Raw genomic sequence first — 22,520 nt, forward strand, 5'->3', positions numbered from 1 at the left:
AATGTTCTCCCTCTCCTGATTAACATCTGCAACTTTTGCTATGTTGTTGGATCCAGATACTTTATTGATTACAAAGGGTATAGGCTCTGTCAACAATGCCCGCTGCACTTCACTTAATTCATTTCCTCAGCCTGACATCAATTTATTAAATCACAGCCATGTCATGAAGAGATATTAATGTCTATAATGTTATTGGAAATTATTTTTAAATTGGAATTGTAGTAGGGTCTATGTGTATGTGTGTGTCTGTTTGTGTTTTAATTGGATTAAAGCCAGCTAGTCTGGGTTCTTTGATGTATAGTAGTTTGAGATGTTAATTAGATAAACGTAAGGAAGTTTAACAAAAGGTTAAGTGTAAATTTGCATTTGTCGAATAAAGCATTCAAGAATGGGGGTAAAATCTTGCACCTAGCTGGAAGATGCCAAGCAATATGTTTATATTACTAATAAAATTACTGTGATGAAAATGTTATTGTTAAAAGAAGTGACGTTAAAAGCCTAGGATACAATGGAAAATTTACATTTAAAGGGGAAGTTAGGTATAAACAGAAAGGATTTTGTGTGTGCAGGTCAGAGGCATGTAAGATCTAACCAGCCTGTAAGCCAACAACTGTGTCTGGAAATTAAAAGGAACCTCATTTTGAATTTGTATGGTCAAACGTGCTTTACCTGGTGTCTGTTTAAAGCCTATGGGTTACTGTTGCCTTGGTGAAGATTTACCTGGGAGTGATTACTTCGGGGATTTGTTTAAAAGTTATTATGGAAGTAATTTGTAGATGTGTGGTTTCTTTAATTAGTTTTTAAATTAATAAATGTTTAATTTAGTTTTACATAAAAAGCCTCTTGAGGCTTGATGGTTTTATTCCTGAATTCAGAGCTGCATCTCAAACATACCAATTGAAAATATAGGTTACAGTTGTTCAAGTTTCCCTCTGGGATTTAATGTTCAGCACCATTCACAACTACTCAGATACTGAAGCAGTCCATGTCCAAACATAGCAAGACCTGGACAATTTCCAGGCTTAGGCTGACAAATGGCAAGTAACATTCACACCACACAAGCATCAGGCAATGACCATCGCCAACAAGAGAGAATCTAACCATCATCCCTTGACCTTCCATGGCATTACCATCACTGAATCCCCCACTATCAACATCCTGGGGTTTACCATTGAATAGAAACTGAAATGGACAAGCCATACCCATAATATGGCTACAAAAGCAGGTCAGAGGCTAAGAATCCTGCGACAAGTAACTCACTTCCTGTCTCCCCAAAGCCTGTCCACCATCTATAAAGCACAAGTCAGGAGTGCGATGGAATTCTCTCCACTTGCCTGGATGAGTACAGCTCCCACACTCAAGAAGCTCGACACCATCCAGGAGAAAGCAGACTGCTTGATTGGCAACCCATCCACAAACATTCACTCCCTCCACCACCGACACACAGTGGCAGCAGTATGTACCATCTACAAGATGCACTGCAGGAACTCACCAAGCCTCCTTAGACAACACCTTCCAACCCCACGACCACTACTATCTAGAAAGTTAAGGGCAGCAGACAGATGGGAACACCACAACCTGGAAGTGCCCCTCCAAGCCACTCACCATCCTGACTTGGAAATATATCACTGTTCCTTCATTGTGGCTGGGTGAAAATCCTGGGACTCCCACCCTAACAGCACTGTGGGTGTACCTACACCACAGGGAATGCAGCAGTTCGAGAAAGCAGCTCACCACCATCGTCTCAATGGCAATTATGGATGGGCAATAAATGTTGGCCTTGCCAGTGACACCCACAACCCATGAACAAATAAAAAAATAAGATGGGAAATACAGCAAGCGTATAGATATAACATTGTCTGTAAAGCGGTGTAGCAATGCATGCTAATTCAGTTACCCATACCTCCAGGCCTTTAATTCTGTTCTCTATGTAAAAAAGTCATATACTTTTGCAGATGCCCAGAGTCAGGTGCAGGGCAGACATGGCAGCTAGCGCATTACATCTGACTCTGTACAAACAAGTGCTCTTTATGGAGAAACTTCATAACTTTATCTCAAACATTCATAAAACACTTCCTACACATTCATAATAAATACAGCTTAATATTACATAACTACCCAACAAACACACATGCAAAGTGAGAAAACAGCATTCACCTTCCTTATCAGCTAAGAGCTGGTCAGCTGCTAGAGCAGAACAAACAGAATGTACAGCAGACATCTCTGCAGCAAATGCCTTTTTGTCAGGAAAATAATTCTTTGCAATCTGAGGGGAAGCACTGCTTTCAGGTTTTATGGATCCAGATGAAATTTTCCTAGGGCTAAAGAGACATTTGTGTTTTTACAACTATATTTGAGATATTAAGGCAGATATTAGAGATTAAAGTATGAATATATTGCCAACAATTTGAACTTTGCACCATAACCCATTCAGGATGTATGGTACCATTTAGCTTAAGCTATAACAAACTTAATTTTATTGAGAAGATATAATAAATATTTTCAGAAGACATCTGATAAACCTTTAAAAAGAAAATTAGGCCAGACTGGTAGAAAAGGATAGAAAAGCAAAATAAACACTCCCCAATTCATACCCTTTTATTCTAGTTTATAATGTTCAGCACACAAAGTTCACTATCACTTTGAATGAAGATAAAAACATTAAAACTTGGTACATTTCATAATTACCAGATCAGTTCAATAAGCAAAATGTTAATCACACTTCAGTCACATGAATTTAACCTCTTATAGGAAGAGAAAAGTGTTTAAAATAAAAGGTCCCAAGTACAGGTACTTAAAGTTCTACCAAAATGCCCACGCCAGAAACAAAACTGGGTAAAGAATTTGTGAGAAAATTCAATCTGCGAGATTCCCAGTATCTTTAGGAACTAAAAACTTTTGAGGGGTTATGCAATATGTCCAAGAATCTCAACTGCCATTTTGTTGCAGTGAACAATTTTTAGCATCTGGTCCCAGGTGACAGAGATGTAAAAGGAACAAATTAACAAGAGAATGAGTGAAAATGATTTTTACATGAAATAAAGAAATATTTTGTGGTACTTATCCTGGCCAAGCTGACAGAAGAGAGCTGGAAACTTCCTGACAAGAAAGGAGGCAAACTGCCAGCCACTCATAAAATGCCACTCACTCATCTCCCAGATAGAACATGTTTATTCAGCCCTTGATACTCTAAAGCTGACATTTTCAAGCCCGGACAAAAGAAGTGGTGCATCTCCGACCTAAAACTACAATTGTCACTTACAAATTGATCTCCGGCACAAGATTAAACATTTCCGAATTGGGAGGGGCGGGAAGGTGTGGTGATGGTGTATTGTCACTGGATTGGTAATCCAGAGGCCCAGGGTAATGCTCTGGAGGCTCAGGTTCGAATCCCACCATGGCAGATGGTGAAATTTGAATTCAATAAAAATCTAATGATGACCATGAAACTATTGTTGTTTGTCATAAAAACCCATTTGGTTCACTAATGTCCTTTAGGAAATAAATCTGCCATCCTCACCTGGCCTACACGTGACTCCAGATCTGCAGTAATGTGGTTGACTCTTAAATGCCCTCTGAAATGGCCTAGCAAGCCACTCAGTTGTATCAAATCGCAAAAAAATAATAAAAAGGCATGAAACCAGACAGGCCACCCGGCATCGACCAAGGCACCAGAATTGACAACAGCAAACTCAGGCCTGCAAATTCCTCCCTACTAACACCTGGAGGCTTGGGAGAGCTGTATCACAGACTAGTCAAGCAACAACCTGACATAGTCATACTCACAGAATTATACCTTACAGATCATGTCCCAGGCACCACCAGACTCAGCAGATGTGGCGGGACAGTGGTGTGGAGTCGGGAGGGAGTGGCCCTGGGAGTCCTCAACATCGACTCTGGCCCCAATAAAGTCTCAATGGCATCAGGTCAAATATGGGCAAGGAAACCTCCTGATTACCATGAGCCACCCCCGTGCCCTGCTGCCCCCCTCAGATGAGGAATCAGTGCTCCGTAATGTTGATCACCACTTGGAGTAAGCTCTGAGGGTGGCAAGGGCGCAGAATATACTCTGGGTAGGGGCTTCAATGTCCATCACCAAAAGTGGCTTGGTAGTTATCACTACTGACTGAGCCCTAAAGGACATAGCTGCTAGACTGGGTCTGCGGCAGGTGGTGAGGGAACCAACAAGAGGGGAAAAAAATACTTGATCTCATCCTCACCAACCTGCCTGCCACAGATGCATCTGTCCATGGCAGTATCAGTAGGAATGGCCACCGCATGGTACTAGTGGAGACAAAGACCCATCTTCACATTGAGGATACGCTCTATCGTGGTGTGTGGCACTACCACCAAGGTAAATGGGATAGATTTCAAACAGATCTAGCAACTCAAGACCGGGCACTCATGAGACGCTGTGGACCATAAGCAGCAGCAGAATTGTACTCAACCACAATCTGTAAGCTCATGGCCCAGCGTATTCCCCACTCCACTATTACCACCAAGCCAGGGCATCAACCCTGGTTCAATGAAGAGTGCAGGAGGGCATGCCAGGAGCAGCACCAGGCATACCTAAAAATGAGGTGTCAACATGGTGAAGCTACAACACAGGACTGCATGCCAAGCAGCATAAGCAGCAAGTGTTAGACAGAGCTAAGCAATTCCAAAACCAATGGATCAGATCTAAGCTCTGCAGTCCTGCCACATCCAGTCGTGAATGGTGGTGGACAATTGAACAACTCACTGGAGGAGGTGGCTCCACAAATATCCCCATCCTCAATGATGGAGGAGCCAAACACATCAGTGTAAAAGATAAGGGTGAAGCATTCACAACAATCTTCAGCCAGAACTGCCGAGTGGATGATCCATTCGGCCTCCTTTGGAGGTCCCCACCATCACAGATGCCAGTATTCACTCAATTCAATTCACTCCATGTGATAACAAGAAACGGCTGAAGGCGCTGGATACTGCAAAAGCTATGAGCCCTAACAATATTCCAGTAATAGCACTGAAGGCTTGTGCTCCAGAACTTTCCACCCCCCTAGCCAAGCTGTTCCAGTACAGCTACAATACTGGCATCTACCCGGCAATGTGGAAAATTGCCCAGGTATGTCCTGTACACAAAAAGGACAAATCCAACCAGGCCAATTACCACCCCATCAGTCCACTCTCCATCATAAGTAAAGTGATGGAGGGGGGGTCGCCAGTGCTATCAAGCAGCATTTGCCTTGCAATAACCCACTCACTGACGCCCAGTTTGGATTCCACCAGGGTCACTCAGCTTCTGACCTCATTACAGCCTTGGTTCAAACATGGACAAAAGAGCTGAGCTCCACAGGTGAGGTGAGAGTGACTGCACTTGACATCAAGGCAGCACTTGACCGAGCGTGACATCAAGGAGCCCTAGCAAAAATGGAGTCTATGAGAATCAGGGGGAAAACTCTCTGCTGGTTGGAGTTGGACCTAGCACAAAGGAAGATGGAAGACGTTGTTGGGAGGACAACCATCTCAGTTCCAGGGCATCACTGCAGGAGTTCCTAAGGATAGTGTCCTAGGCCCAGCCATCTTCAGCTGCTTCATCAATGTCTTTCCTCCAATCCTAAGGTCAGAAATGGGGATGTTCACCGATGATTGCAAATGTTCAGCACCATTTGCAACTCCTCAGATACTGAAGCAGCCCATATCCAAATGCAGCAGGACCTGGACAATATCCAGGCTTGGGCTGACAAATGGCAAATAACATCCACGCTACACAAGTGCCAGACAATGACCATTTCCAACAAGAGAGAATCTAACCATCGCCTCTTGATATTCCATGGCATCACCATCGCTGAATTCCCCACCCTCAACATTTTAGGGGTTACCATTGAAAGGAAACTGAACTGTACAAGAGCAGCTCAGAGGCTAGGAATCCTGCAGCGAGTAACTCATCTCCCGACTCCCCAAAGCCTGTCCACCATCTACAAGGCACAAGCCAGGAATGTGATGGAACACTCTCCACTTGCCTGGATGAGTGCAGCTCCAACAACACTCAAGAAGCTTGACACCATTTAGGACAAAGCAGCCTGCTTGATTGGCACTGCATCCACAAACATTCACTTCCTCCACCACCGACAAACAGTGGCAACAATGTACCACAAGTAGCACTGCAGAAACTCACCAAGGCTCCTTAGGCAGCACCTTCCAAAGCCACAACTGCTTCCACCTAGAAGGGCAAGGGCAGCAGATACATGGGAACACCACCACCTGGAAGTTCCCCTTCCAAGCCACTCACCATCCTGACTTGGAACTGTATCGCCGTTCCTTCACTGTCGCTGGGTCAAAATCCTGGAACTCCCTCCCTTACAGCACTGTGTGTGTACCTACACCACGGGGACTGCAGCGGGTTCAAGGTGGCAGCTCACCATCACCTTCTCAACTATGGATGGGCAATACACGCTGGCTCAGCCAGTGAAGTCTACATTCCGTAAATGAATAATAAAAAAATAATAAATGTTGTAGAATGTTAACTCCATAACAATCAGATTTAAATAATAATTCCAGGACTATTTTTTTTTGCTTTTGGAAGAAAAGCACTCTATTACCCATTCTTACTGGACAAACCACGCTGTAAAAATGGTATAACCCTGTTAACCTTTGATTTCAATCCCCAACCTTTGCCACTGATCAGGATTTGTGGATGTTAAAGTAAACAAGTTTAGAGCATATGTTATGAGATAACTAATTTCTTTATAGAGTACCCAAATAATTACAAATACTACAAGGGAAAATTAAAAATCATAAGAATTCTCTTACTGTCAAGTGCTGCTTGAAGTCAAATTTGGAACATACACTTAGCTCCTCTCACATACCTGATTTTAGCAACACTCAGGGCTGCAGACTTGGCCATTCTTTCACAGTTTTTGAGTTTTGTCCGCAATTCATTCATTTCTGCTTCTTTAAACTGCAGTTCAGACTGCAGTGACTGTACCTGAAGAAGTTCACAAAAGCACTAAATGTTAGCTAAAAATGTATTTTACCCAGACAGAAAATTAAGTTAAAATCAACATGTAATAAATCAATTTGAAAAGGAACATGGTGGCATGAGTTTTAGACAAAAACTTGTCATTGTGAAACTCAAGTAGCAAAAAACATTTTCTGTTGAGTTAGCCAATCTCAAAAAGGACCTCAGTGGTGCTGTTGCTACTGGTTTCAGGGATCACTGGGCTAGGGAATTAAAATCAAGCTGGACTGGGGAGGAGGGGTAAAAAGGTAGGAGTCCCCTTTCAATATCCTGGAGGGTGCATATGTTGATGTTTGGGTAGGTGAAAACAGCTTATGCCTCAATAGTGCTGGCCTCCACGGTCAAGTAGCCTATTGATATTCACTGCCTTGGTTTGCACTTGAAGAATGGCCAAATCAGCCAGAGATTTGCCTTCACCACATCACAGAGTGCATTCAACATCACACAGTGCATTCAACGGACAAAGGGGAAATTAGACACTAATTACTGATAATACTCTTAAAATAGTGAAAGAATTGCAATAAAATTATCTTACAGGAGCAATGAAACAACACACGGCAGTAATGGCAGAAAATAATGCATCATGTAATTCCATACACAATATTTAATGCTGATAGGGTTAAATGAAGAGGGGTGGGAGGAGGACTGTGTGGAATATAAATGCCAACATGTACCAGTTGGGCCAAATGGCCTGTTTCTGTGCTGTAGACACAATGTAACTCGATGCAAGTTCCAAATTCAAACAAACAGTTCTCGGCAGACACTGAATGGAGGATAGAGCAAACTGAAATCAATCTGCTGCACCCATATTTAGGAGTTATAGAATGGCACTGACACAAAACAGGAGGTCAGTGCATATTTGCATATAAATCTTAAACAAGGTAGATCTGTGAAGGAGCTAGTTGGTGGGCTGACTGGTCTTTATTCCAAAATAGAGGTTATGCAAGATTAAATAGAAAGTGATCCTTCTTGCTCCATGTTCTTATTGGTCTCATACCTTTTTGGAGAGCTCCTTTTCTCTCTGACCTTGTGCTTCTGTTTTCTCCTTTTCACTAAGTAGATATTGTCTTTTCTGCTGGTCAAATTCAGATTCCACACGCCGTGAAGAATCTCGCAAAACTCGGATTTCACCATTTTTAACCTGCAGTTCTTCTTGCAGTTCATTAAACTACATTAATAAAACTCATTTTCAATGCATATAGAAAATCATGAATAAACTCAAACATTTCACGTCACTTATAACTGTTCATTATCTTTCTGGTTCTAAAATTAGAATGCAAAAGAACAAGTTGAATTTTCAACGAGTTCAGAAGTTCACAAGACTTAGTATTAACTTACAAACACAGGTAAACACAAGATTTGTTAAAGTTGATTAATTTTTGAATGCATATAAATGTATAAAAACCTTAAATTGATGGTGCTTTGGTATATTATCATTTATCTGAGGTAGGATGAATGTGGAAGGTCTTGTGACACAGTGGGTAGCATCCCTGCCTCTGAGCCAGAAGCTCTGGGCTCAAGTCCCACTCCAGGACTTGATGGCCAAGGAAGGTGCATTCATAACTCGGCCAAACAGATTGAGTGTCAACTTATAAACTCTTCCAACATATGGCAATGGCAGGCAGCAAGAGCGGGGGAGATTCCTGGTCATCCATGTGATGGAAAGAAAGTGGAGCTTTGACCATCACTGCCCATGTTGCATAGCAGTTCAGACTCCTTGGGCAGCCGGTTGTCTCAGTTGGTTGGATGTCTGATGTGGATCAAGTTGATGCCAGCACCATGGGATTCAACCCCTGTTCTGGCTGGGGTGGATTCAGGACCTGCTTCCTTGCCCTACCTGTGGCGGAGATTGTGACACTGTTGGGCAGAGAACTCAAGAAGAAAGAGGATGAATGCACCCAATCTCATGAATGTTGGACTTTACAAGGAAGTTATGATTTAAAATGTCCCCTTTAACTCAAGTTGAAAGAGAATGTTCTGAAAGAGGGGATCAGCGCAGAAACATGCCCTTGTGGTCTGATCAGGAGGTGAAACTCAAACAGAAACCTATTGAAATGCCAAGTGACAGTCTTAACGCCTTTATAAAGTGTCTCACAGACAAAGGTCTGCTATCTTTTAAGAAGTGGAGAGACAAAGAAGGTTCTGCTGTGGAGAAGCAGAGAAGGACTGTTTCGTGTTAACAACCAAGCACCATGCCAATGAGAGTTTCTTTTCTATTTCAAAGGAGGGGAACAGGACAGTCAGGACTCTTGGAGATTTAAAGAGTGGGGAGTTGCCAAGATGGGCCTTGCTGGTGTGAATTGGATCCAGAAAACCCAGACAGAGGAACGAGTTTAGAAGTTTCAGCCTAACATGGCAGGGAGAAGTGAGCCTGGAGAGCTGGGAGATACTTTGGAACTGTTCCTGTAATGCTACATATGTGCCAGAAGTGGGGTACACAACAAAAGGGATTGTAAGATGTATCTCAATTGCGTTAGTTAGCTAATGCAAAAGTATGTTTTCTTTAGTTCAATGTATTAGTTGCCTGTTAAAGTAACGTTTGATCTATGTTGATTTTAGTTTGTTGTTACAGTAAGAGTCTTAAAACGTGATATTTTGTCCTTGAGTTATTTCTGTCAGACGCTGGGAAATTAATTTCTTTTTAAAAGTTAAAAGTTATTGGTCTCTACAGGGATCGGAACACCATGTACAATTCTTCATTTTAATTAGGAATGACACAGAAAAGGGCAGTCTATTCAAGGGCACACATCACAAAAAGAATCACCTTGGAAGCTCTTGCACATCTCAAAAAGTGGCCAAATATACTGAGTCAACAGCTCACCAGACAAAGAAACTGGAATGTCATTTTGAGGGTGGCAGAGCAAAACTCAATGCGGCAAACAATGGTAGAAACAAAGAACAGTATATAGATATTAAGATTATATTCCAAGTCTAGCAAGGCTCTGTCAGTATGCATGGTGCTGATATGTCAGTACTGGGAAATGTCAAGATTTTAAGTTCAAGTCTCACCTGATGCAATCAACTATTAATAAAAAGTATAGTTCAAAGGCAATGCACACATTCTCCAACAGAAGATATACAAGATTCTCCCTTCTCACATAAGTCACCAGGAAGGAGTTCAAAGAAAGATTTGATGCTACAAGACTGAGGAAAAAATAAAATCAGCATGCCAACAGATAGGTGAAGATTATGGTCCTTTGCACCAACACAATTTAAAGGAGAAATTAAAAAACTAAGCTGGACATCAAAAAGAACACAAACAAAATGTTATATTTTAAAAAGTAGCAGCAATCGTAAGATTCACAGACAAAACACAATTTTTTTTTTAAATATATAGATTTGTCAGCCGTACCAAGTAGACAAAGGTTGCAAAGTTACTGTATTTACGAGAAAATGAAAGAGACACAGGGTATAATTTTATATGGTTATCATATCTCATCATGTTTCAAGAGAAACACAGATTTGAGACAGAAACAATTTGGTAAAGGAATGGGCATCATCACCAGGCGTCTTGGTCTTATCAAATTATACCAAAGTTCAGGGCAAAGCAAGATACAAGTTCCATGAACAATTTTGTAATGACTCATTGAACAGTTTTAAAGTTACTGAATTCAGAAACAATGCTTCCAATCATAATCCAGCATGAAACCATATTTTATAATGTTTCTCTCAACATCAATGAGGTTCAGGCTTTTCTTTCTGGTGTTCTCATCACTGAGAAAAATTCATACTCATTATTAGAAACCCAAGACCAACCAACAACTGCTTATTGTTTCAAAATATGTTGGCAGATTAAAGTTCCTTTTCTCTCTACCAAAATTTTAAAAAGCCTTCTAGAGGCAAAAAACACACAACTAAAGCTTTGTTAGTAAATGGATGACAAGCAACCAGAAACCTTATATAATTGTACTCAGCTCACAGCATAATACAATGTGGTGGAATGTAAGGAAAGCACTACAAAGACAGGAAGCCTCAGGCTGTAATTTGGATTGGTCATGCAACAGACAAAAAATTTCTGAAGATGAACAAAGTTTCAAACAAGTCTGAAAATTGCAAAACATCTGGACTGCCTGTCTGCAAACCATGTCAAACTTTTTGGCCCAGCCTCAGGATCACAACTGATTAAAATACATAAAGAACTTACAACAATCACTAAATGTTTATAACATTCCAGTACATTAGCTGTGCCACAAAGTAATACAGCATTGAGTCTACATAGTAACTTAAAGAACGAATCAATGCAAATACAGCCCTGACACAAGATCACTCGCAGCATGTACAATATAAATATAACTAGGAACTACTTAAGAGCCAGCGGGATAATGTTGAATATAGGCCCATTAGGTAGGCGGTCAACATGCAAATGACATGCAAAGACTGGAAGCCAGCAGTAGTAATTGTCTGCTTGATTCAGCAACAACCCTTTTAGTAGAAAAATAACATGTACACCACCTGTTGTCTCAGCTTCTCGTGCTGTTCTTGAAGAACGTCAAATCCAAATGAATCAATATTGTTACTTTGAATGAGACCATTCCCTGTGCAAAAAAAGGAACAGGATAATCATAATAAAAAAATTGGAATTTACAAAGTTGGGATGTTCACCCCAAGCAAGCATACTCTATAAACTTCGTATATTTTTACTGCTACGTGCACAGTATACACATGTACAATATATTTCCACCTCTCCCTCTAGTCTTCTTCTCAGTATTCCATACAAACCAAAAATGTTGTCTCTTTCTCCATTCTTTCTCAACACCTCTCCTCACCTCTCACATATTTGCACCCCTCTCAACATCTTCATTTCCTAATGCTCTTTCCCACAATCTCTGTCCAAGTTTTCTCTCGTTTATCTTTTCCTCCCCATTATTTCCTATTTCTCTTTCTGACCCACATATCTCCATTTACCTCGATTCTGGTTTGTTTTCTCTCTCTCTCTCTTCTTGAACTCGCTTCTAAATTTGTTTTGCACTCCTTTTTCCATCTTTCTCATTCTTTGTTTATAACTGTTAAACATTTCCTAACTCTTGGGCAGGAGTGAACTGCTGAGACTGTATATGGTACAAGCAATTCCTAAGCCTGATAAGGTGAATGAGGGGGTCTGGAAACAACACTCGACCATTACTCATATTGATCTGGAACTGAACATGATGGTGGGCTTTTACTCCATAGTTTTAAATAAAGAACTCAACACACAATTGGACATTTATATTAAGAACCACCTTTATAGGAAATAAGGTCCTATCTGTATGATGTCCATGCTCACTCTTGGAAAAGAAAAATAAATGGATTTGCCAAAAAGGCACTCATTTTCAGTCAGGAGGGCAAGTTTGTCAGTTGCTAATTAAAGAGCATAGTCGAGTCACTGCCGAACTGACCACTTGCTGGTGTTCGCACATGAGGTTTTTGCTTATAGTCACTTAAGTTTAAAGGGGTAAATCCGTACATGCTTTTGTGTAATCTGGGATTACTGTATGACATTATTACCAGATACTTATTTGTAATCACGTGCTGATTTTTTAAGTAAAAGAAACTGTTCCAGAAATATTTGTTTTGCATTGTTTGTTCCAGAACTCTCTAAAATGTTTGACAAGGGAAAGTCTTACACATAAGCATAATGACCCCACTGATTTGCAGTTTTCACATGAAATGAACAGAATCCTGCCATGCAATTCACAGGTACTGGTAAAAATCAAAAGAAGTACTACACTTATCCAGTTCAATGATATAAAAAAGTAGCCCCAATTATAAACAAATTTTGAATGGAATCCTAAAAATATTGGTACAATCCTGGAATCCCATAAAATAAAAATGAAATTTGACTGAATTGGTCACCATAAAACAGAAGCCCTGTCATCAAAATTCAATTCTACTTCTCTGACACGACTACTTACAAGGCTGTTGGTCTACGATCAGATTGCTTGTCCAACATCAAGACCACATGAGTTGAATATTGCTCAACAACCTTAACCAATCTCATTCAGCTCCCATCAGCAATTACATAATTCTGGTTGAGAAATTTATAATTCCCCTGGAAGTGCACCTCAATCCTAAATTAATCTTTCTACTCCACATCCAATTGATCCTAGTTTGTCTTTGTTCATCACTTATGTCCCAAACTTTCACACAATGCTGTTGAGACCTCTATCCATGCCTTGGATTTCATTCATGTTCTGCACTGGATTGTTTTCAGGAACACTGGCATGGTTCTCAAAATCCTCCCCCATCTTACCACCCTACTGGAATACATCCTCCAGCTACACTTCCCAGTCCTTATCCTCCATTCTTCAAACTCTGAATTACCACTTCTCCCACATCACCAATCTTCCAGCCAATAAATCCTTAACTTCTGGAACTCTCTTTCTGAACCACAATGCCCAGTTACCCCTCTCCCCACCTTGAAAAAAGCCTTTTCCTTGAACTATGGCATTAATCGCCTCCCTACAAAGTCTTTCACATCCTTTTGATGTCCATTTCTTCTCCTTGTAAAGTGCTCTAAACTGTTTTTCTGAGGTGCACTATATAAATATACATTATTGTAGTGTCTCATTTGGACTTTATACAGGTGTGAGAAAGAAGTAATGTCAATTTAAAAAGTTATTGCATGTTAATTATTTCATGACCACAGCAAACAAATTTAGTTCTTTTTATTACAGATTACAGTTTCCATTTAAATATGTCAACGTCTTATCAATTACATTGTTAAGATTTGTTAATATCAATTACATTGTCAAGGTTAAGAGAAATAGGTGATGGGTATTAATTGTCTCTAAACAAATATAAATTGAGGATAGCTGGGACACTGGCTTGTGTGGGAGGAGAGCTACGAGACTGAACAAGTCAATAAACTCTCCCAACAAAGAAAAGCGTTGTGTCTTGGTTTCTGCTTCACCAACCAGCTTGGATCCTGTTACTAAATGAACTTATTTTATAAAGTTAACAGGAACAAGTTTATGCAGGGATTGGCCAGGCCATGGAGACCATACAAGTTCCAGATTTAATCCCTGAGGTTAGTAACCTCAGCTTGATCCTCAGCAATCGGGTCACAAAAATTAGCCTCAGTATCTCTTAGTTGATGATACAAGCGTGTACTGGAGATCATGTGCATGTGAATGGTCAGGACATCAATTTTGGCTATGATACCTACCAACGCTCTCTTCCCCCATCCTCCCCAGTCAAATGACTTGCCAAAATAAACTGTGAAAGTTTACATTTAAATAACTTCCACTTTGAACTGGAAGAAATTATCAGCTTTGAATTCAATATTAAAAATCCTCGAATTAAAAACCTGTACATTACCATGAAGTTCCTTTACTGCATTTACATTGCTTAATGATCCCGTTGACAAAGCAGCAACTTCTGTATTTGTGTCATTTTTCAGTACTGATGATTCGCTGTTATTAAAATTGCTCACTGATGCTTTCATAGCATTGGACACAGGTTTCACATCCTGACTTAAAACTTGCGAGGCTAGAATATCTAGTTCCTCCAAATCATCAGCAGTGAAGTCTTCATTATCTCCAAAAGGATCTTCATTTGTTCTTGTGTCTTGTTCTGCTTTGTGGCGTTTATTTGGTGGAAATCCTTCACAGTCATAGTTTATGTTCTTTTTACCTCGGTTTGAAAACCCTGAAAAGCTTGAAACTGGTTTTTCTGGTGGCAACCTTTCCACGCTATAAATAACAGAGCTGTTTCGTTTCTTTGCCGAGTTCATAAAAAGAGCATTTGACGACATTGTTCCAGCATTTGATCCTGCAGGATAGAACAGCCAACAGATAGCAAAACGTTTATAAACAATATTCATCCTTTAATTACCACTTCCCTTGTTTGTCAAAAGACAGCCTGACAGAAAGCAGACACCTATGCAAAGAAGACTATCCTAATCCAAAATTGAAAACATTCACAACAAGTATTACTCAATCCAGAAAAAAGAATCAGCAATATTTGCATAATACCATAATTACAAGAATATAGAAAAGCAAGGACTCCAAACAACAACTTGATCAGAGCCTAAAACAAATACTTCACTCTTACATCAAATATATAAATAATTCTCCCCTTCCTCCACTGAAGGCAATCCATTCCACATATTCACCACTATCATCAATTTGCATTTGTACAGTGCCTTTAACATGGTAAAAGGTTTCAAGTTGCTTCATGAAGTTTTTATCAAATAAGATTCAACATCGAGTCACATAAGGGGATAGTAAAATAGGTGACCAAAAGCTTTGCCAAAGAAATAGGTTTTGAGGACTGTCTTAAAGAAGAGAAGGGTGGAGAGATTTCAAGAGAGAATTCCAGAATTTAGAGCGTCAGTGGCTGCAGGCACAATCACCAACAATGGGACGATTAAAATCCGGGATGCACAAGCAGCCAGAACTGGAGAAGTACAGAGAAATCTCGATAGGTGGTAGGGCAAGTGGAGGTTACAGAGATAGGGAGGAGCAAAGATCTGCATATCTAAATGCAAGCATTTTTATTCTTCTAAATTTGAGTCCGTGGAGCTTGTATCTAACATTTGTGGCAACTTTCAACATATCAGGATGTAAATTATCTATTCGCTTACAAATCTTAAATACTTTAAATAATGCGTTCCCTGGGCCTCCTCGAGCTACAGCTATGGCACATTGCTTCCCATTTGAGAAACATCTAACAAGACACAATGCACTTCAATGTTACGCTCACTTGAAACAATATTCATAACTTACCTGAATCAACCATTCAGCACTTGTTTAAAAATATCTGTTGCACAGATTCATTTATGCAATTTTGCACTTGGCAGCTTCTTGATCTGCTAAGCAAAGGCTGGCTCCAACTTCCTATAGTGATGGGAGAAAGAAGGAGAAAGTTTTCACATACCTGGAGCACAACTCTATTTGCCATGAGCAACACTTTACAATGATTAAAGCAAAATACTGCAGATGCTGAAAGTATGAAATTAAAACAGAAAATGCTGGAAAACCTCAGGTATGACAGCATCTGTGGAGAGAGAAACAGAGTTAACGTATCGAGTCCACTCTGAAGAAGAGTCGTGTGGACGCGCTACATTAACTGTTTCGCTCTCCACAGATGCTGACAGGCCTGCTGAGTTCTTCCAGCATTTTCTGTTTTTAAACTTAACATTGATTGTTATCCAGCCACCCTGCTGAAAGTTAATTTCAAATTATGGCTCAATTTTGACCAGGATTCTATCCTTTTAAAAGAGTAAAAATCCTTAGAGGTCCTGATAATTTATGAATTATTCCAAAGTTTACCAACTTTGACAAGTAAACAGTTCATGTGATTAGTAAATTTGACTAAGACATACCTATGCAAAGTGGAAAACAATTTAAATAAAACAAATTATTATGATTAGCTTGTTGCCCACCCAAAAAAACCAGTTTTAAATATGGAAGATCCATTCTGCTGGAGATCATATTCCAGCTTAGTTATAAATCACAAAAGATGTCAAATTTAGCAAAATTTATTTCAGAAAACAGTTGATACCAATAGCCTTTCAACTCAATTGCAAAAGACATATTATGTGCCCAGTTTATCCAAGAACCTAATACGTGCCCAATTTAGAACTTTGTTCACAATTTTACAAAAGCTATAGTGTTTAATATTCTTAAAAGAGAAATCAGGGCTCTGTGTAGTTGTGAATTCACTGTTTTCCTCTCACTCAAAAGGATTAAAGCCAACAAGTCAAGAATAGAGACGAAAATGCGGATGCTGGGAATCAGAAATATAAACAGAACATGTTCAATATATTCAACAAGTCTGGCAGTATCTGAGGAGAGTTAAGGCCAGTGACCTTCCATCAAAACTGAGAATGCTATCAACCTTAGGTTCCATTTTTCATCTACCGCCAAAAATATTTGTTTAAAACCGCTAAATGTTACACCTCTAACGGTTCCAGTTCTGATGAAAGATCACGATCTGAAACATGATTTCTGTTTCTTTCTCCAGAGACACTATCTAACCTGATAGGTATTTCCAGCATTCTCTGTTTGTGTAAGTCAAGAAGCTGTCTCGGACCCGCCCAAAAACATATCTGATTTTGCATATGAATAAACGGCTCCAAAAGACGCAAGGGCCTTCTGATAATCAACTGAACCCAACACAGTGGGAATTAACGTTCGCAAGGCTCCAGTTCTAAAACTCACAGCGCTTCCAGGACTAGAAGCCAGCCGCTGACAACCATATTGTCTTCCTGGAGCAGCGTGCCCAAACTACAGCCAATCAACTCATTGTTTCATCACCATCACCGGCACCGCACACATCCCTCCATCCAGCTTTCCCATTGGTGCTTCTTACACATACGGTATCCTCGCGGTTCAAATTCTATTTTGATAATGCATTGTGAGGCAACAGTAACATGGGATGGAACACATATTAAGCCATTGTTTATTTACTTCTTGTCTATTTACTTCTTGAAAAAAATTACTCAAGTAAAATTCCAAAGTTATACTACTGTAAATGACTTCTTGGACCAGACAGGTTTCAACAAGAAACAGATCAACTTTATTACAGAGAGCTTTTCATGCTCGAACAGGACTCCAGCCAGGTAGCCCCAACACCCCCAGATTACCCACGCTTGAGGCTCATTGGTCGGAGCCTCCACGGACATCACGTGACCCTTGATACACAGCAGGAGAGGCTATACCTTCAGTTACTGGAACTACATACGATAGTTCTGAATTAAGCATTGTGGCAGCAGCAATGGATTCCTAATTCGAATGCTAATTATATGAAACCAGGTTTCTTTCTGCTCCTAAGGCCGTGAAGGAACATCACTTTATTTGTGTGGATCATTGCTGGACCTTTGTATGAAAATGCTGACCATGGTTGGGAAAAGACTATCTTAATCACTACACTAATTGAGCCCTGGCTGAGATTGATGTCGAAAAAATAGGCCATTCGATAAACTATCAAGCCTGTTTGGCCACCATTCAATAAGACCATGGCTGATCTGATTGTGACCTTGAATCCACTTTCCTGTCCATCACCCATAACCCTCCGCTCCCTTGCCAATCAAAAATCTGTCTAACTCGGATTACTTGAATATATTCAATAACGCCCATCAGCCTAGATCCACTGCTCTCTGTGGAAGTGAATTCCAAAGTACGAATGACCTATGACAGAAGCGATTCCTCCTCATCCCCATCTTAAATGGAGACCCCTTACAACTGTGCCCCCTATTTCTAGATTCCCCATGGGAGGAAACATCCTTTCAGCAGCTGTAAACCCCCCTCAGAATCTTATATGTTAAGATCACCTGTCATTCTTCTAAACTCCAATGAGTAAAAGCCCAACCTGCCCAACTTTCCTCATAACACAACCCCTTCATCCCAGGAATCAACCTAGTGAACCTTCTCTGAACTGCTTCAAATGCTAGTATATACCTCGTTAAGTATAAGAGACCAGAACAGTATGCAGTTCTCTCACCAATGCCCTGTAAAGCTGTAGCAAGACTTCCCTACTTTTATATTCCATTCCCCCTTGCAATAAAGGGCAACGTTCCATTTGTCTTCCTAATTACTTGCATGCTAACTTTTGGTGATTCGTGTATAAGGCCACCCAGATCCTTCTGTATTGCAACATTCTGCAGTTTCTCTCCATCTAAATAATATCCTGCTTTTGTATTCTTCCTGCCGATGTGGAGAACCTCACATTTACCCACATTATTCTGCATCTAACAGTTTTTTGTCCACTCACTTAACCTATCTATATCATTAAACTCTTGTATCTTCCTCACAACTTGCTTTCCTACCTAACTTAGTATCATCAGCAAATTTGGCTACAATACAGTCTGTCCCTTCATCCAAGTCATGAGCATAAGTTGTATGTAGTTAATGTCTCAGCACTGACCCCTGCAGCACTCCACTAGTTACAGTTTACCAACCTGAAAATTACCATTTTATCCCACTCTCTGTTTCCTGACAGTTAGCCAATCCTCTATCCATGCTAATAAATCCCCAACATCATGAGCTCCTGTCTTGTGCAGTAACCTCTTATGTGCCACATTATTGAATGCCTTTTGGAAATTCCAATACACTACATCTACTACGTCTCCTTTATCTACCCTGCTTGTTACATCCTCAAAGAACTTCAATAAATTTTTCAAATACAATTCTCCTTTCACAAAGCATTAATGACTGCCTGATTTGTATTATGATTTTTTAAATATCCTGCTACGAGCTCCTTAATAATGGATTCTAGCATTTTCCCCATGACAAATGTTAGACAACTGACCTATAGTTTTCTGCATTCTGTCTCCCTCCTTTCTTTACTAATGGTGATATATTTGCGGTTTTCCAATCCACTGGGACCTTTCCAGAATCTAGTGAATTTCGGAAGATTGCAACTAATGCATCCACTATCACTGTAGCCACTTCCTTTAAAATCCTAGGATGCAGGTCATCAGGTCCAGGGCACTTGTCAGTTTTTAGTCCATTAGTTTTCCTAGCACTTTTTCTCTAGTGATTGTGATCACTTTAAGTTCCTCGCTACCTTTTTGCCTCTTGGTTTTTCACTATTCTTGAAATGCTTTCTGTGCCTTCTACTGTGCGGACAAATACGAAATACTTGTTCAAAGTCTCTGCCATTTTCTTGTTCCCCATTATTATTGGTCAGTCTCAGCTGCTGAGGGACCAACGCTTACTTTTATATACTGTACTTGTAGAAGATTTTACAGTCCATTTTTATTTTCTTGCTTCTTTCTCTCATACTCCAATTTCTTGCTCTTTATTAATCTTTCAGCCATCCTTTGTAGGCCAATCTTCTGGGCTACCACTAGTCTTTGCAGCATTGTACATCTTTTCTTTCCATTTAATATCATCCTTAACTTCCTTGGCTAGTCACAGATGGTGCATCCTTCTCGTATCAACTTTCTATCTCAATGGAATATATCTTTATTGAGAGTTATGAAATATCTCCTTAAATGTCTGCCACTACTTCTTCTACCATCTTACCTTTTAACCTATTTCTCATTATTTAGCCAACTCTGTCTTCATAGCCTTGTAATTGCCTTTATTTAAATCTAAGATGCTAGATTCAGACCCAAATTTCTCACCCTCAAACTGAATGTGAAATTTGATCATGTTACGATCATTCTTACCTCGAGGATCCCTTACTATGAGATCATTAATTAATCCTGTCTCATACGCATTGCCAAGTCTAAAATGACTAGGTCCCTGGTTGGTTCCAGAATGTATTGTTATAAGAAACTGTCCCAAATACACTCTATGAACTCATCCTCCAGGCTACCTTTGCCAATTCAATTCTATCAATCTACATGAAGATTAAAATCTCTCACAATTATTACAGTATGTTTCTTTCAAACCCCCAATATTTCTTGATTTATACTCTGTCCTACAGTGTAGCTACTGTCAGGGGGCCTATAAACCACACCCACCAGTGACTTCTTTCCTTTACTATTTCTTATTTTCACCCAAACTGAATCTGCATCTTGATCTTCCAAGCCGAGATCATTAATCACCACCTCTCATCTTTTATTAACGTGCAGAGCTACCTCACTTCCTGTCACACTTTAGTTAGGATAATCCACTTCAGTACAGTACTCTGCCTTGTCTTTTCTCTTTAACTTTCCAAATCTCCCCCCACATGAGTACTAACCCCTCCCCACTATTTAGTCTAAAGCCATCCCTATACTCTAGTTATATAATTCACCAGGACACTGGTCCCAGCATGGTTCAAGTGAAGGCCTTCCCAAAATCACGTCTCCCTTCTTCCCTAGTATGGGTGCCAATGCCCCATGAATTGAAATAACTTCTCCCACACAAATCTTTAAGCCCTGCATATACTTGTTATAATGTTATTTACGTTATGCCAATTTGCTCATGGCTCAGGTAATAATCCATAGATTATTACTTTTTTGGTCTGCTTTGTAATTTTTTCCCAAGCTGTTTATGCTCCCTCAGCTGAACCTCTTAGTCCTACCTACGTATTGGTACCCATGTTGACCACAACAACTGGATCCTTGCACTCCCACGCTAAGTTCCTCTCTGGCCCTGAGGCGATGTCCTTAAACCTGACACTGGGCAGGCAACACAGCCTTCGGGACTAACGCTCTCAGCTCTGTTGCTCATGTTGCAGTTCCTGTCATTTCTTCATCATAAGATCTGTAAGTTGGTGTTGGTAGAGTCCAACACCACCATGTGTTGTTGCTCACTAGCTCATGTTATCAGCTGCAAGATTTTCCCAGCTAGCAACGTTGACACTACATAGTTTGATCAAAAAAATGCAAATGTTGGAAAGCTGAAACAAAACTAAAAAATACTGAAGATATCCAACATATCAGTTTGAATCTATAGAAGGAACAGACAACTTAATATTTCTGCTGTGAACTGTTTGCTGGAACCAAATAGCTGGAGGTTATGTTTGATTGTATGAAATAATGAGAAAATAGGCCTCCTCAAAAGGCTGCTCTGTAAAGATGCCACATTGGAAAATGGAGAATTCTTGAACTAAACTATTATAACCTTGTGCTATATCTTGAACTTGCAAGTGAAGAATGTGTGTTGTGATTGTAAGAGCTGAAGTGAGATTGCAGCAAGGACATTTTTGCTGGCAAAAAAGCAAACATTTAAATTCTGATATAGAGAGAGTACATTTACATTAAACAACTCTTGAAAATAATAAACTAATAAAACATGAAAATCAAAGGGACCATGAACATGGTTAAAAATAACACAAGGATAAAAAACTGATTGTAAATATTTAGTTATAGATAATGTAACTGTTGCCTGTTGGAAAGATCAAGGAAGAAAGGAGGTCGAAAGCCACTTTATTATCCCTATTCTCAGGAATGTGTAAATAAGTTCTTTCTGTATTTTGCAGTGCATGCTAATAAAGTAATTAAAGGCATTTGTTGTTGTTAAACTTAGTCATCAGATGTCTTATCATTATAGTCAACAAAAATGTCCTTTGTTTGACTATCCAACCACAATAACTAGATTTCAAAAGTAATTGATGGTCCATAAAGAGCTTTGGGGAATCCCGAAGGTGTGAAAGGCAGAATTTTTTGCCTGTCGGGCGGGCGGAGCAGGAGCAGCCGTGGGCAGGTGCGGACCTGATCGGTGCCCGCGATCGGGTCCACGCCGCCATTTAGCATGGGCGCGCCAATTAAAGCCCACCCAGCGTGAATAGCGGGAGTGTGCAGGCTGCGGCAGGCTTGCACGGAACGCTGAGTCCAATGGCGACCTGGCAGTCTGTTTAAAGGAAAGCTAGGCAGCCTCCTGTAGGCTGCTCACAATGGCCACTTGCAGGTCACCCGCAGGGGGTCTGCTGAGCAGGGCATGCTGGAGGGAAGGGCAGAGGAGCAGGGCAGGCTGCAGGGTAGGCCAGCGGGGGGCCAATGCACCCCTCGCTTTTTTGATGGTTGCCTTGCTGCCCTCCTCAAGGAGATGGCAGCACAGTGGGAGGTGTTGGTCCCCCAGGGTGGGAGGAGGAGGCCCCCCATATGACCAAATGTGCCTGGGAGGAGGTGGCGGAGGTGGTGAGCTCCTGCGATGTGGTGTGG

At 40.4% G+C, this 22,520-nt stretch overlaps 1 protein-coding gene and 1 long non-coding RNA gene across 4 annotated transcripts in view; one reads left to right on the top strand and one right to left on the bottom strand.

Moving 5' to 3' along the window:
- The window catches only part of atrip (ATR interacting protein), a 39,057-nt gene extending 21,778 nt beyond the window's left edge, over nt 1-17,279 (bottom strand). For 2 of the 3 annotated variants that reach the window (XM_078543320.1, XM_078543322.1), the window contains exons 1-7: nt 17,143-17,279; nt 15,706-15,816; nt 14,297-14,749; nt 11,453-11,535; nt 7,998-8,168; nt 6,849-6,967; nt 2,158-2,321 (exon numbers count right to left, since the gene is read on the bottom strand). In XM_078543320.1, coding sequence (XP_078399446.1) covers nt 2,158-2,321; nt 6,849-6,967; nt 7,998-8,168; nt 11,453-11,535; nt 14,297-14,749; nt 15,706-15,718 — 1,003 coding nt within the window. In that variant the 5' untranslated portion in view covers nt 15,719-15,816; nt 17,143-17,279. Of the gene's footprint in view, nt 1-2,157; nt 2,322-6,848; nt 6,968-7,997; nt 8,169-11,452; nt 11,536-14,296; nt 14,750-15,705; nt 15,817-16,959; nt 16,980-17,142 lie in introns of those variants that run through there. The other variant, XM_078543321.1, reaches the window with a different exon arrangement.
- The window catches only part of LOC144681619 (uncharacterized), a 324,557-nt gene that overhangs the window by 93,953 nt on the left and 208,084 nt on the right, over nt 1-22,520 (top strand). The gene's annotated exons all lie outside the window — the stretch shown is intronic.

Source organism: Cetorhinus maximus, chromosome 6, assembly GCF_964194155.1.
Source record: "Cetorhinus maximus chromosome 6, sCetMax3.hap1.1, whole genome shotgun sequence".
Taxonomy (NCBI): Eukaryota; Metazoa; Chordata; class Chondrichthyes; order Lamniformes; family Cetorhinidae; genus Cetorhinus; species Cetorhinus maximus.